Source organism: Xiphophorus couchianus, chromosome 12 (genome assembly GCF_001444195.1).
Source record: "Xiphophorus couchianus chromosome 12, X_couchianus-1.0, whole genome shotgun sequence".
NCBI lineage: Eukaryota > Metazoa > Chordata > Actinopteri > Cyprinodontiformes > Poeciliidae > Xiphophorus > Xiphophorus couchianus.
The window spans coordinates 668,395-683,995 of record NC_040239.1 but is presented as its reverse complement, the minus strand read 5'-3'; the positions used below and the strand labels follow the sequence as shown (position 1 = coordinate 683,995).

At 38.8% G+C, this 15,601-nt stretch overlaps 1 protein-coding gene across 1 annotated transcript; it reads right to left on the bottom strand.

The window, feature by feature from the left end:
* Nucleotides 1–76: 76 nt before the first annotated feature.
* On the bottom strand, nucleotides 77–15,576 carry gtf2h2 (general transcription factor IIH, polypeptide 2). Its single transcript, XM_028034985.1, has 15 exons — nucleotides 15,456–15,576; nucleotides 14,669–14,729; nucleotides 14,503–14,580; nucleotides 14,121–14,157; nucleotides 13,288–13,374; nucleotides 13,159–13,209; nucleotides 11,881–11,935; nucleotides 9,101–9,206; nucleotides 8,934–9,024; nucleotides 8,058–8,253; nucleotides 2,914–2,977; nucleotides 2,731–2,834; nucleotides 2,502–2,604; nucleotides 2,384–2,423; nucleotides 77–1,943 (listed from the first exon to the last, which is right to left on the bottom strand). Exons 2-15 carry the CDS (start codon nucleotides 14,722–14,724, stop codon nucleotides 1,833–1,835), a joined length of 1,179 nt encoding a protein of 392 aa, XP_027890786.1. The 5' UTR covers nucleotides 14,725–14,729; nucleotides 15,456–15,576; the 3' UTR covers nucleotides 77–1,832.
* Nucleotides 15,577–15,601: the final 25 nt, after the last annotated feature.

Here is a 15,601-nt window from a genome sequence, read left to right as displayed (position 1 = left end):
ATATAATATACAATAAAATACAATGACTTAAATCTTAATGTATAGACTAGGTCATTAAATCAGTCTGTGAACTACGTTGCCTGTAGAGATTTTTAATGTCTAGCATTTGTCAGTATTTAGTGACACAGCATCGACACAGTATCAATACAGTTTTGCTTTGGGTCGAAACGATACATGACACCTCATTTACCCATCACTATTTAAAGCTAATGACATCCACCTACTGGCAGGGGTGTTCAAGTCCAGCCCTCGAGAGCTACCCTCCTGCAACTTTTAGATTCATCCTCACTGCAACAGACCGGGATCAAATGGATGAATTCCCTCACCATCAGTCATTCAGCTCTGAACAGGCCTAACGAGCCATTTCACTCAGGTGTGTTGGAGCAGGGTGCATCTCAAAGATGCAGGATGGTAGCTCTTGAGAACTGGACTTGAGTACCTCTGATCTACAGGTACATCTTCAAAAATATATATATATGTACATATATAAAGAATGTCACAAAGTTCAATGTTTTTTGTCACTCATGTCAGTAAAATTATTATCCAATTTTATTACACAGAGTGAAATACAAGCCTTTACTTTTTTGGAAATGTCTCACAAAATTTTAATATTACATGAAATCAATAAAAAAAAGGATATTCTTCGCAGAAATTGAAAATTCAAAAATACTTTATTGACCCTGAAAGGAAATTAAATGTTGTAACTCATATTAATTTAAATTCTTCAGAGTTGATGTAGGTAGAAAAGAAGTAATGGGGATAGATAATTCTTCAGTCTTCCATTCTGGCTTAAGTGGCAGTGTGGTTTATATTTCACCAGATTTTATCATTTCTACATTAAACCCTAGAAGTGACAGTTTTCTAATATTTCATAGTAAACAGCAAGATAAAAGAGTAGGGGCGCATGATATAGTGGTACTTAAATCGGTATCGACTGATTGGTAAATTTTTAGCATATTGGTATCAGTCCAATAAATAAAACTGGGCCGATATGAACAACTAATATTTATTTTTTTGTTGCCGTTTGTTTTTAGAGAGGGAGGACGGGGGTTAGTCATGTGGTCTTTGTTTGGTCACTTGACTGTGATGCAACACAGGATTGTGGGAAGTTTAACTGAAGCAGAGAAGCAGTGGAGAAGTCAATGTTGTGGAGAAATAGTAAAATAATATCGGTACAGGTAAAACATGCAGTACAACTTTGGAAATTCAACCAAGAAACACATGAAAGTCTAAGCATTTGAGTAAGTGCAAAGAACTGTTTCATTGAACTTGTCCAAACTCTATACTTCAAATCTGGATTCAGATGATGTAAAAACCCACATCAGGCACTTTGTGCTTCAAACCAGTTTTAATTATTTACAGCAGTTTTATCCTTAATGTTTTGATGGAAAGGAAAGGATGAATGAAAAACACAACCTCTTGCTCTTCAAGCATTCCAAGCATTGTTAGTTGGATGATCTTCATGCAACCCGAAAAACAAAATCGTGAGTTGTGAGAACCAGTTCTTCAGACAGAGGGATCACTGACAGGACAGACATGAGGAATCAGAGGTGATGGGTTGATAAGGAAGACTGATTCTTTGGGCCCAGTGGCGGTTTCTGATATGGGCAGAATGGGCAACCGCTCAGGGTGTTATCTTGTGGGGTGGCATGAGAGCCCCCAGCCCCTCTCATTGTGTATATTCTCCCCTCCTGCCTCCCTCCCCACAGCTCTCAAACGGAGAATCTGATGGTCAATAGTGCCTACTACAAAACACCCAATCCCACCCACTCCCCCTTGTAAAGTGTTTTGCCCAGAGCGCCAAACTGGCTACAACCGCCTCTGTTTGGGCCTCATGTAGCAGTCCGATTGTGAATGCAGCAGGGACAGCAGTGCAGTGATTCATGGATGAAGAGATCACACTCTCCACAGAACACACTGCGACACAAAGGACAGGCGAAGACCTGGAAGCCAGCAGAGAGAAGTCCAGATGTTGAGGAATGATTGGTCCAACAGAGCTGGTCAGTAGCTAATATAATGAGAGCAAATCATTCCCCAGTTTTAGTTAAATTAGTTCATTCTGGGTTCCCTAGAAACATCATTTACCTATGTTTTAAGCTCAACTGACGTGTAAAGGCTTTAGTACAATGGTTGAATGTAAGGGAGAGAAAACTAATTCTAAAGATTACAAATTCCAAAGCAATGCCGGTGTCTTTAGGAACTTAACATTTAACACTTTTACAAACACACAGCTGCTTTAGTGTTGATAAACATATGCTACAACTTTTTATACAAACCAAACATTCTCATTTATATAATTATTGCCAGGAAGAAATAGAGCCGGACCGGTGCTCTTCTTCCTTGAAGATCTAAAGAGAAACCAATTTTCTGGAATTCTACTTACATTTTTATCTTTCAGCTGCCCTTGACAGGCCTGACAGAACCTGAAAGAAATGACATTTAAGGCCACACAGGAGCGAATTACATGGCAATAATGACACAGGTAAATTAATAAGCGTTACCTATTCTGCTGATAATTCTCAGCTGGACTCTCAATAAATGCTTGGAGGGGAAACAGATGATGAAAGGATCTGGCCAGATGTGGAGCAGACACCAGCGTCAAACCTGAGAAGAAAACACCCACATACTCACACAGCTAAAGCTATGTTAGCTTAAAGATATGAACAGAGAAAAATGAGCATCAGCTTCATAAAACATTCCATACACAATGAATGCCTGCATCACACATACCACAGACTTTACACTCCACAGGAAGCTCGGTGTATTTTGCTTGGCACTGCGGACAGAAGTATCCTCCTAGAGTCAGAGCCGGGCCGCCACTGCTGTCCAGATGACTAGGAACAAAAACACACATACAACTCATTGTGGGAACCAGCAGTTAAAATGGTGGAGCTTCATTTTTTCTGTACTTACGACATGCTGAATGATGGTTTGACATCTTGGTCACTCAGAGAGGCTACAGTGTGCTGAGGAAAACCTAAGCAAACATGGGTTCCTGTTAGTATCAACAGTCCAAACAAAGCACAGACAAAGGAACCGACTCTAGCTAGACTGCCTGGATACAAGTACTGTACATCTTTTTAATACCATTTTAATAATTAGAACCATGTGCATTTCAAGGACCCTGGGAACTTGATTTTCAAATGAAATGCAGAATTTACTTTAATGCGAAAACAGGACTCAACAGTCCAGGTAAGACACCTCTGCCGTTGCCTCTGTCTTATGCTTTTCTGGAATGGATTTAGCTTGACTATCCTTTCAAGTCTGAAGTTCTCCCTGTTGTTTATGCATCTTTTTCTGCCATACATCTTCCTTCCACTCAATTTTATGTTAATATGCTTGGATATCTACATCGTTTTAAACTGTGTGATTGTGAGTGTGAGTGGGAATAACAATAGTAATAGGTATTTTGTTCCATATAACACAGTAGGAGTGTAACAGGTAAACCTTTTATGGATGCAAACTCGACTAAAAACCCACCTGTTTAGGATTGTATTTGAAACGTAATCAATTACAAATATATTGATGGAACTTGACTTAATGTCGTGTTTTGATTGTTGATTCTATGTTGCATTGTGTTTCTGTGTTTGATATGATGTAAAGCACTTTGAAATGCCTTGCTGCTGAAATGTGCTATACAAATAAAATTCAATTGATTGATTGGATACAGAACTCTCTGAACAGCCAGGTTCTTCAGCAATGATGTTTTGTGGCTTCCCCTCCTTGTGAAGGGTGTCAATGACTCTGTTCTGGACATCTGTCCAGTCAGCAGTGTTCCCCATGATGTTGACCCACTGACCTGAAGTGAAAGAAACCTCTGCAGGTGTCTTGAGTTCATTAGCTGATTAGGGTGCAACATCATGACATTCCACTAATGACCTTTACACAGTAACACTATTTTAATAATTAAAACCACATGTATTTAATGTCTAACTGGTCATAACACTAGTCAATGTTTGCCTTGACAACAAACTGGACTGAAGACACAGCAGTGAAGCATCAATAAGAAGGAGCAGTGCGGACTGGACTTCTTGAGGAAGCTAAGATCCTGCAAGGTTTGCACCAAGATGCTGCAGATCTTCTATCAGTCTGTTGTTGAGAGTGTCATCTCTTCTGCCATCATCTGCTGGGCAGTAGCATCAGAACCAGGGACCTAAAAAGTCTCAACAGCCTGAAAAAGAAGGCTGATTCTGTTCTGGAGGCAACTGTGGAACCTCGTGAGATGATTGCGCAAAGAAGGATTCTTCATATAATCAAAAGAATTATGGATAACCCTGACCATCCTCTTCGTGACACTGTCTTGGGAAGGCAGAGTATCTTCAGTCAGAGGCTTCTTCAGAGTTACTCTAATACAGATTGCTGCAGGAGATCTTTTCTGTCAACAACCATCACAAGCTGCATCTTGAAGAATTAATGAGTTACAACATTTAATTTAATTTCCCTTTGGGATTAATGAAGTATTTTTGAATATGAACTTGTTATTATGTGTCATAGCTGAGCTCCAATAACCAAATTTTCCTGAGGGGTGAAACAACAACCACCATTCACTGGCTGACATGTCAAACAGCAGGTAAGACACAATACCCCCTACAACCAATAGAGGGCCCCCGGGTCTCAATGTGACCGTAGCTTTACTTGCCCCCTACTGCCATACGTCTAGGGCGGTTGTAAACGAATACTTTAGTAATCGAGTACAGTGACCCCTCGCTATAACGCGGTTCACCTTTCACGGTCTCGCTGCTTCACGGATTTGCATCGTGCATTGTGTTCTGCATTCTGATTGGCTAAACAGTCTCTCCGTTTCTTTTCTACTTGTGTGTCAACAGCGTTGCGGTTTAATATGTACACAAACGTAAAACAGCTTGCCAATTTCAAGAATCTTTTTGCCCAGAAGAAAAAAGAACGACAACAGCTACTGATAACTATGTTCTTCTCTCGACAAAACACACCTGCACCTCGGGCTTTAGAAGAAAAAAACGCTGCAGAGCAAAGTCAGGATGCTACGGCTCAGTCAGAAGAGCATTGAAATACATGTGAGTCACTATTTGTCCTACTGTACTTTGTATTTTTTTTCATAATCATTTTTCATTTTTTCCCGTTCTAATCCAACGATTCGGGTCACGGTGGGGCGGTGCTGATCTCCGCAATCTGAAGCCTTCAGTTCGTATTGGAAGTATTATTTTACAGTACAGTAGTTATTTGTAAAAAAAAAAACAAAAACGTTTATACAGTACTTTTATTTGTTAAACAAATGTTTGGGCCTGTAAAAAGGTTTTGTTCTTTGGTTTTAATGTATCATGGATAGCCAGGTTCTATCATTGTATAATAATTGTAAAAAAATAAAGGTTACTACTTCACGAATTTCGCCTATCACGGGTTCTTTTGGAACCTAACCCCCGCAAAAAACGAGGGTTCACTGTAATCTATTGATTATTCTTACGATTAATCAAGTAATCGGATAAAAAAAAAGATAAAATAAAACATTGGTGAATCTAACATAACAGCAGTATTACTATCGCATATCAACACCAGTCAAATTTTTCACATTTGAATAACTTTTCTGTAGTTTAGAAAATTAACCTGTAACAATAACAGCTCACTCCAATTTCTAAATTAACCTAAAGAAACATTATATAAAAAACCTGAAACTATATTCAATTTAATAATAAAGAGGCAGGCTCACAAATACGCTTATAAAAAAATTTCTATAGTCCAGCTTTTCGTTTATGTATTCACCTTCAGTCAATGTAATAGATGAACTCTCACCTTGCCCAGACATTTATAGTTTTTGTGTCCATGTTAGCGACGGGATTTGACACACAGGAACTCATATACCAGCTATGTACCGTCACGATGAGCTCCGCCACCCATTTGCGACTAGAATGATATGAAATAAATTTTCCGGTTCGTCTGTAATTCTACACTTATGTTAATCATGTAATGCACAACCGCCCGCCGTGTTCAGTCTATTCGCTCAGGTGTATAAATACACCTGCAGCGCTCTTCCCCGCTGTTCGCTCTGAACCGGCCACTACGCAGCGGCTCAGGGAGGAGAAAAGCTGCCGTAGTCCAGGCATCGCGCCAGTCATTTTAAGGATGCTTATTGGTCCCCCGAAAAACGACAAAGACCCAGAAATTATCATCAATCAATAAAAACCTCCCAGGCCGAACTTGAAAACTGGACGTTATGCTGCTAACACTTAGCATTCTTCAACAAACTCAGGCAGAAGTGAGAGCGTTGCGCATCGCAAGTAATAACCCGGCCGGAACAGGTGTATTAAATAATAAAAAATTACTTAACGCAGCTTCAAGGCAGATAAATTTTCCTCGAGGGATTTTAATAATCAAGGTGCTTGAATCACTCGAGGAATCATTTCAGCGTCTCTGTTGCGCTGAACATTTCATTGGCAGAACAGAGTTATTCCTTAAAAATTGGTTTATAGTTGATGAATTTAACAAGCCACAAATCTGGAGAATGGACCAATCACACCATTGGCGCCTCTGCATGTTTGATCTCTGAAGTTTACCTAAGCGCGGGTCGCATGCACCTCCGTTCACTCAGTCTGGACACAGGCTGCCCTGTATAAACATTTACATCAACCCAAAGTGAGAAATTATGATTTGAACTGCAGGTATAGCCTGTAGTCGCGCTTTCACATGTGCTTGTTGAGCGAGCAATGAGAATGATTTGTGTCTGTGAACAAAGAATTATGTGCAGCTTTAACATCTCAACACGCTTCCCAGCTCGTGGCTCTGTGTCTGGGGTTAAGCTAAAGCACCGGCCAAAAGCTGGAGCTCCACGGAAAGAGCTAACGCACTTTATTTTATACTATTTTTTTATTTTATATTATTTTCAGTTATATTATTTTCCGGTTACACGATGCATCAAATATATTAACTCTGTCCACTTAGACAGATCTGAAAAACTCAGTCCATAAAGATTGGGCAACCAAAACAGTCTCTGTGGTACTTATTAAAAACTCAACAGACTTAAAATGGAGGAGCTACCAAAGCCACATTAGTAGCATTAAATTAAATCTCCCGTTTGCTGTGCGTGTCTGTGCGAATTTAACATATCATGCAGGGCAGGTCCAAGGCTGTATTAGGCCTTGAGCAGAAATTTACTTAGGGGCCTCTCTAGCTGTTAAGAACATCAGGACCAGTAGCAGCATTTCAACATGGATTTAGTACATTCTGGGAGAGGGGAGTAGTTGAATTTGCCTAACTAAAAAGCAATAAGTGATAATTGTAGTTTACTGAGATACATTTGTGAACAAACAGAGCTCAATCTCAAAGACTGAACTCAAAGCATCAGATTGTGGCTGTGGTAACAAAACAATCTAACTATGAATATTGTTCTTTGACCCTTTACAAAGTAAACTTGCCAGCTGCTTAAAACCTTAAATTTAATGTTGCCTAACTGGTCATAACACTAGTCTGTGTTTGTTAAACAATTTAAAATCTTTTAATTTATGAAACCATTAAATCAAATTTAGCAGCATTGGTATTCTCATTAAACAAATCTTACATTTGTATATCTGTGGTCTGTGTTAAAATATTAGTGTTCATGGGGCCCCTGAAGGCCTGGGGGGGTCTTACTGAGCTGCTGACTTAATTTGGATTAAAAAGAAATGCAAATAATTGATATTCATTTTAATTATATTTTTTTTATTTGTTGTTCTTAAGATTCTACATTTGTGGATTTAAATAGAGTGTCACTGGCGATGTCGTCCCATAGCATATAGTTAGCTAACCAGTAATATTTTTGCATTTCTTGTCAACTTAACAGCTTTTAACACAAAACCCCAGGGACCGCCGGTGGACCACCTTGGCACCCCAAACACTGGGCTTTGCAAGGTTTCTGGGGGAAACCCTGACTCCCCATCCAGTGCCAGAATACTTTTAATCTGTGACATAACCTGAAGGAAACAACAACATTAAAGAAACCAAACATCTCTTTCAGGAGAGGAAACTCAACTTTTATCATGCCGGCAGCAAAATATGTTGCAATTCTAGTTAATTTAGAGAATATGAATGTCAAACATTCTAGTACTGACCCATTCGTATTAAAGAGCTTTCCGATGAGAAGCTTGCTGGCGGAGGTTTGACATGAAGCATGAGCAGCTCTTTGAAGTGACTCTCATCTAGGATAACATGGTAGGATCCACCTGTGTCTCTGGTCAGAACCGTGCACACTCGGACTTCCGCTGAGAGGCCAATTACTGACACTCGCACCTTAAGAGACTTCAGGGTCTGAAAGCAAAGAAAAACGTGCAATTTGTGCTCTTTGCTGCCAAACAACAAGTTAGAGAAACAGAGAATATTACAAAACAAAAAAGTTTTGTTCAGATAAAACAGGTTAACTAAAGAAAGTGATGATAAACCAGTATGTGAACCTCAGCACAAGTTAAGAGCCAGTTCTTAAATTACTTTAAACAGTCACATCAAACAAAATATGCTTTTAAGGTGGTTTCATTTCATCTATATTTGATAAATATAGATGGAAATGAATCAAAATATCCATATTTCAGATATTTTGATGATATATCTGAAATATAGTCATATATATCATTAAAAAAAAAACCACTTTCCTTACAACAATGAATGCCTTCTTGGCAAATGAAACTACATTATAACATTATGATCACTGACTTTACTGATTTTCTTTAATGACTTCTGCCTCGTCTGCACGTATCCCAAATTGAAGCATACTGTTAGTGTCATTTTTTCTAACAATCAACTGATCTTTTTTCACTGGCCAGTACACTATACCAGAGTCTACTATACCATTTCAGAAGGTAAGTCCATCAACGTAGGATTGCCTTAGGGTGTTGCGCCTAGAGTCTACTGTAGGACCTGGACGGTTATCTGGACAGATAACTCTTCTAATTACCAGCTTGGGATTAGAAGTCCGGGATTAAACATGTCTTCACCTTGATTAGCTCATAGATGTTAGCTGGGTCACATGTGGTCAAGCTGCTGAGGATGATGAGGATTTCTCTGCTGGTGTGCCCAGGCATGTGCCTTTAGAGAGAGAGAATCTAAGTGTTGCTGTTTCACTCAAAAAGCCTCTGTGGAACAGCATCTGTGGTGAACCCACTTGAGAGTCTGTATAGCTAAGCTGAGAGAGTTGTACAGGGAAGGCTCTCCGACACATGAGCTGTCAACTGCTTTCTTCAGAGCAGCAATGTGCTTCTTTGGATTTCCTGTTGGAAAAACAAAATAAAGGATGAGCAGGTTTAACTGGCACAGCGTAGACTGAGGGAGCAGGAGAAACCCACACAACCATTTATTTTCTCTGGTAATGCACAATATTAGGAAAACATGTAAACTGTTGGAAGGACAATGTGGTGTGTAATAAACACATAGTTAGCTGAACAATACGAATGTGTTTCTGCCTTGGATTCATTGGAAACTTGGATCCCAGACAAAAAGCAGTATATCTAGCTACTGTGAACAACTGGACATCACTATTTCTATCTTAGTAACACAGTTTCATTGAAAAAGTTTCACCTGGCTACATCTGCTGCTTCAGAATAGAAACAGCTAATCTGTAATTTATTTACATCTTTACCAGAACATGCTATTGGCTCCTGAAACACTTTGGTTCTTTAGAAAATCAGGCCACATCAAACAAATGACTAGCTGAGAGACTGAATGCATTGTACTACTATAATTAGCTAATATTTGTTGCAATCCAAGCTGTTCCTGTGAACAGCCTTCATTGTCTCCTAGGAATATTTGACTTAGAGTTACAGGCTGCTCTCTATACACTGTGGGGACTGTATATTGTCAGGGATAAATTAAAAGCTTTCTAAAAAACACACTGCTCATATGTCCCTTCAGTCACATTAAAGGTGTGATCCATCTGAACCTCAGATATTTAGATCAGAGTTATTTATTTGTTATGAAATAGAAGATTACTATAGTAGGCCTGTCACAATAACAAATTTTGCTGGACAATAAATTGTCCTAGAAGTTATTACAATAAAGGTTGTTTTGAGACCATTTTCAAGTAAAATAATGGCATAATAATGCAACATCTTTGAGATCTTTCGATTCAATAAACTATCAAATCTAATGAACATTTAACCCTGGAGCTGGAAAACATTGTAATTGTATCCAAAATAAGCGAACAACAACAGATACAACAACTAAGTTAATAATGACGTCTCCGTAAACAAAATTGTCCTTCAAAAAAGGGCTAGTTGATGTCAATGCACCAGACTGAAGACTTTTGTAATCCAATTTTTGGTAGAAAGAAAAAGAAAAACAATAAATCATGTAAATTACTGGATTTGTTTAATTATGCAATTACTTAATTTATTGCAACAGGCCTAAACTATAGTTGGTGCCATACCATACAATTGTACAGTTTTTTGTTTCCAACTAGCAAGCTTGTCTCTGTTTAGTGAACCAGGAACCATCAGAAGATTTCCAATCTGAGCTCCCAGGCTGCTAATTAGAAGAGTTATTTGTGCAGATAACTGTCTAGGTGCAACACCCTGAGGCAATCCTATGTTGATGGACTTATTCTCTGAAAGGGTATAGTCGACTCTGGTACAGTACACTGGCCAGTGAAAAAATATCAGTGGATCGTAAAAAAAGACACTAACAGTATGCTTCAATTCGGGATATGTGCAAACGAGGGTGAAGTCATTAAAGAAAATCAGTGTGTAAGCCTTGGGGACTACATGATGTCTGATGCCATGGTTCTAGAATCGTCCTCTGTCTAAATCGCTTTTGTAACAATGATTCATTCATTTAAGGAGGGCAGGAAATTGATGCAAGTCCATAGACTCCTGGAACACATAGCAGCAGGCTGAGATAAGCCCCTGTGCACATGAGCAGAGCAATGCTTCCTGTTTCATCATTCAGTACCAAAGACAGCTTTAACTCAGACTTTAAAGGCTGATTGTTTATGTTCCATCCTCTAAAAAAGCTGGAATACTGAAATTAAGTCTATATTCAGATTAGGCTGTGACAAAAAATATATGTGAATAAAAAAATATACTAAAAAGTTCTTTTAGGATCCTCATCAGGTGTGAGCATAAATGACAATTAAAGTGGTCAAATATATTATTGACAGGCAACGCTGGAAACTCTTAAATCCTCCTAACACAGCATTCTAAATTTTGCACAAATTTACACCCACAGTGATTGCAATTTGATATATATTGAGCTCTTTTTTGCTTATTTACATTTTGTACAAAATGTACGTTTTGCACCGCAAAATGTGCATTGCACAAACAGCGGTGTGCAATGCATCGCAAAAATCTTACTAAGTTGCCTATAAATACCAGTAAAAGTGCAGTTAATGTAGTTTGAGCTGCAGGAACAATGTTTTACAAATTCCATAAGTGAACATGGGATTTTTTAAGAGAGATTCCAAGTGTGCCATTTAAATCTCTGATGTTCTTAGGAAATTATTTCCATTCCTTAATTGCTATGTTGACAAATTTTTTGTAACAAATTGTCTCAGCACAGTTTAGGATTAAATTTGTCTCCCTAGAGTATCTGGTAAAATGATTAAATATCAGAATAAAAAAACTTTTCATAAAATGATTTATGTTTCCCTGTTAGTATGACTTTCTTTATAAATGTGAATAAATCAAGCTCCAACCTAACAGTCAATGGAGGCCACTCAAGTGTGGTGCATTTCAGTAACACTTGTAGAGAATGGACATTTTAACACTAACTGAGCAGCATTAATCTGGACTACCTGCAGCCTGGACTAACCTTGCTGGCAGCAGACCACACAACTGAGCCTGGTCTACATAAAACAGGTCAAACATGGTGGATTTGTGTGTAGAAACTATTCCTGGTGGTTGGGCTGACAAATACATGTTCAGCAGATAGCTAATGAACTTTGATCCTCACCTGCAAGTTCTGTAAGCTTCTCAGCCCTTTTGTTTTTGGTGGTGATAATGCCAACCTGGAATTAAACACAACCCATTTAATTAGCTTAGCTACATAATCAGAGGAGCTTTAGAACCACCCCTATTTACCTGAAACAATGGCTGTCCTCCTGCTTACATTCACTTAAACATTTATTACTCAGCATCACTACTATTGAAACTGAGTGAAATAAAAAGAATTAGACAATCAACTGTAAATTTATACTGCTGCTTAATGCTTCATATTCTACCAATGTTAACACTGAGGAGTTTTAGAATCACAGAGCAATTGTTTGATTTTTCTTAAAGTAATATTTGAAACACTCCTTTTTATTAGAAGCCTGTTAAATGTTACTGAAACTGAAAGAATGTAATCTACACATAAATTGAAGTATTTTTAATATTTACACTTACACTCCTGTGAGATGGAACAGTGAGGCTGCAGAGTGCAAACATTTACCTCTGACAACACAACATAACTGAGTCAAGAGATAAACATTTCATTTACAGGTATGCGGATCTGATCCACAGTTCAGAGGACAGCAATAATGTTCTGAAGACAAAAGAGACGTCAAACAACACAGTTACATCACCAACAACCACCAGAGGGCAGCAGTGATTGTATTATCATCAGCCAAACTCTGGAAGATCCTTCATCATGCTAAACAACACAAAACACACTGCCAAAAAACAGGAGAATTCATCGGGTGGAAGAGGCGGATGCTGCTGGTCGGGTAAAGTGTTTCTCCAGAAGCCCTAAAAAGTAGCTAAATATTAGTAGTGAAATATTATTCACTCTAATATAGTGAATATTATTAAATTATTAGATGTTTCAACAAACATCAAAGTGTTAGCTGAAATACTTTGATGTTCCATTCCAGATCATTTTTCTACAGTCTTCTGAGTGTAGGTGGAAGACAAAAACTAACGTAGTTTATTTCAGAAAATTCTAGATGAACTACAACAGGGGTGGGCAATCCTGGTCCTCGAGGCCCGGTGTCCTGCAACTCTTAGATGTCTCCCTGGTCCAACACGCTTGAATCCAACAGCTGAATCACCTCCTAAGTGCAGTCAAGTTCTCCAGAGTCCTGCTAATGACCTCATTATTTGACTCAGGTGTGTTGAAGTAGAGACACATCTAAAAGTTGCAGGAGGCCGGCCCTTGAGGCCCGGAGTTGCCCACCCCTGTCCTACAACTACCAACACTGAGCATGTTGTCCGTCTGCTCCGTTCTTTAAGCGCAAATCTAACGGTGTCATACCTGGCTGATGGGATTCTGGTCAAAGTATTCATCGATGAATCCCTCCATCAGCTGAAGATGAAGAAAGAGAATATGGCTTAGAGACAATCACCATGTGCAGTAACTGGTGCCAGGTGTGTTCTGTCTCACCTTCAGGGTAGAGGTGAGACGGTTGGGTTTTAAGTCCTGGTCCTCCATACTGCGTGAACAGTCAATAACAACATATATGTGGCGCATCTAGAGCACAAGACAATGATAATCTCCTCTGGGTTTCAAAATGATTTTTATGATAACACAACGTGTGAGGCTGTTTCTGATAATTCCACCAGACACTGGTCTCACTCAGGGCAACGCTGGAGCCTGGTTGCTCACTTCATTCAAGAAGAGATGCACAATATATTAGCCCTAACATGGGTGTCGGTGGCTATTTTTCTAATAACTAGGCTGATGTTAACAAGTGAGATTTATTTTTATCTTGTTACCATTTGATAGCTGGAGGAGATTGAGCATGATGTATTTGTTTGGTACTGTGATAGTGATGCAAAACAGGATTGTGGGGGGTTTAACTGAAGAAGAAGCTGTTGCGAAGTCAACGGTGTGTTTTTTTTTTTTTTTTCGAGGTGTCAAAAGGGTAGGGAAATGTATATAATATCAGTAAAAATCAGTTGTTGGCCATGACAGCAAGCATGTCAATATCAGCCCAAATTTTTATATCTGTGTATCCCTAATTTTAAAAAAAAAAAATGCTGACAATAAGCTTGGCTGGTTTGCTTTGGTTCTTTTCATTAACAGTAATTCCATTGGCTGAACTTGTAGAATGTCTAAAGGTGATTGTCACTGTACAACACTTTTATTCTAAAGATACTATGTTAGCTGTGAGAACATGGCATCTATTAGAGCTGTAGCTCATATGAGATCTGCTGTAGTTTCACAGTATGGACTGAGAAACCCTGTGGAGAAGCAAAGATCCAGACTTCACTCACCATCCCAAGCCTCACTTGTGCATGGCTTTGTGTCACCCTATGAGGTAAGCAGAGCAGTGATGTAAAAACCAGGCTGAAAAACACATGCAACTAAAGCCTGAAATACATCACATTCAATAAATTACAATATATGCCTTTTGAAACTAACTTTTAAGCAGGTATTGAACATATTTTTCATTAAATCCAGGTTTCTGTTTTTTATTTTCTTTTATTGAACTGATGTAAAATTCTAATTGTATCATATGTTCATCAGCTGTAAGTGGAAATAACAATTAAACAAAATTAAGGCTTTCCATTCATCTGTGTAATTAATCACTTCATGATAACTGTTTCTATAATAAATGAGCTTTTCCAATAGTATTGAAATTGCGGTCTAACGCACCTTTTTCTTTTGGACTCGTACAGAATCTCCTCCACTGTGGCTTTAAGGGAGCCAGACTCATCCTCCTTAAGCACCTCCCTGTAGAAATTCAGGAATATCCCGTGTAGTTGTATCAGATACGAGCACATGTCCCAACCTGAGAATATTCTCACATTACACATCTTACCATGTCCTTTCATAACCTCCTTCCCAGCGCTTGGCTCTCTCTGGCTCTTCATCCATCGTGTCTGCCAGTCAATCACAATGAAACAATGATCAAGTCCAAACTATTTAACTGGAACTCGACTGTGAACTGATGGAAGTGTGTACAGGTATCACACCTCAAGAACAATAAAGCCTGAAGAAAAGCAAAAATATATTTCACTTATAGCTGTTGATTGGGTCGTCATTGTACCTCTTTCTAATTGACTGTTAAAATGCTTCCTCGAACAATAACCGAGGTCAGGACCATCTAACATTTCATTTTTTAGGTCAAAAGCTGGAAATTCATTTGTTAGCAACAGTGGTTGCTAACCAGATTTGTGGTCAAATGTTGGATTAGTGACCATTACATATTTATGTTATTTTTGTTTGTTTTTTCAATATTTTGTAATTCAATTATATGCTTGAAAGATTCACCACCCGTAAGAGGCTAAAAATTAATCTCCATGACTAGATCTCGTACAGTTACATGACAGACTGAAAAACTACTAATTAATGTGGATAAAGCTTTGTCATCCAGCACTACTCTGAGTCCGAAACACACTGAGCTGAGACGAAGCCGTTTTAGCGACAACCACCAGAATGAGGGCCCAAACTGTACACCATCACAACAAAACCCTTCGCAGGCGGTCCGCCCGACTAGAGGTCACAAAGCTGTTGCTACGGCCAACCGGAGAGCTTAAATACTCAACGGGTGTCTCGATGAATCCTATGCTAAGTTAGAGGATTAATTTTCCGCTCCCTTTACTTACCAGAAGTTTCTGTGTTCTTGTCTTGAAACCAGAGATTTTACTAGCAGTCCAACTGCCAGTTGGTGCACCAGAAAATTCTTTCCGGAAGGAAACACGATGCAGCGACGATCCCCTGACAGCCCATTAATGACATTTTTAATTAAAAC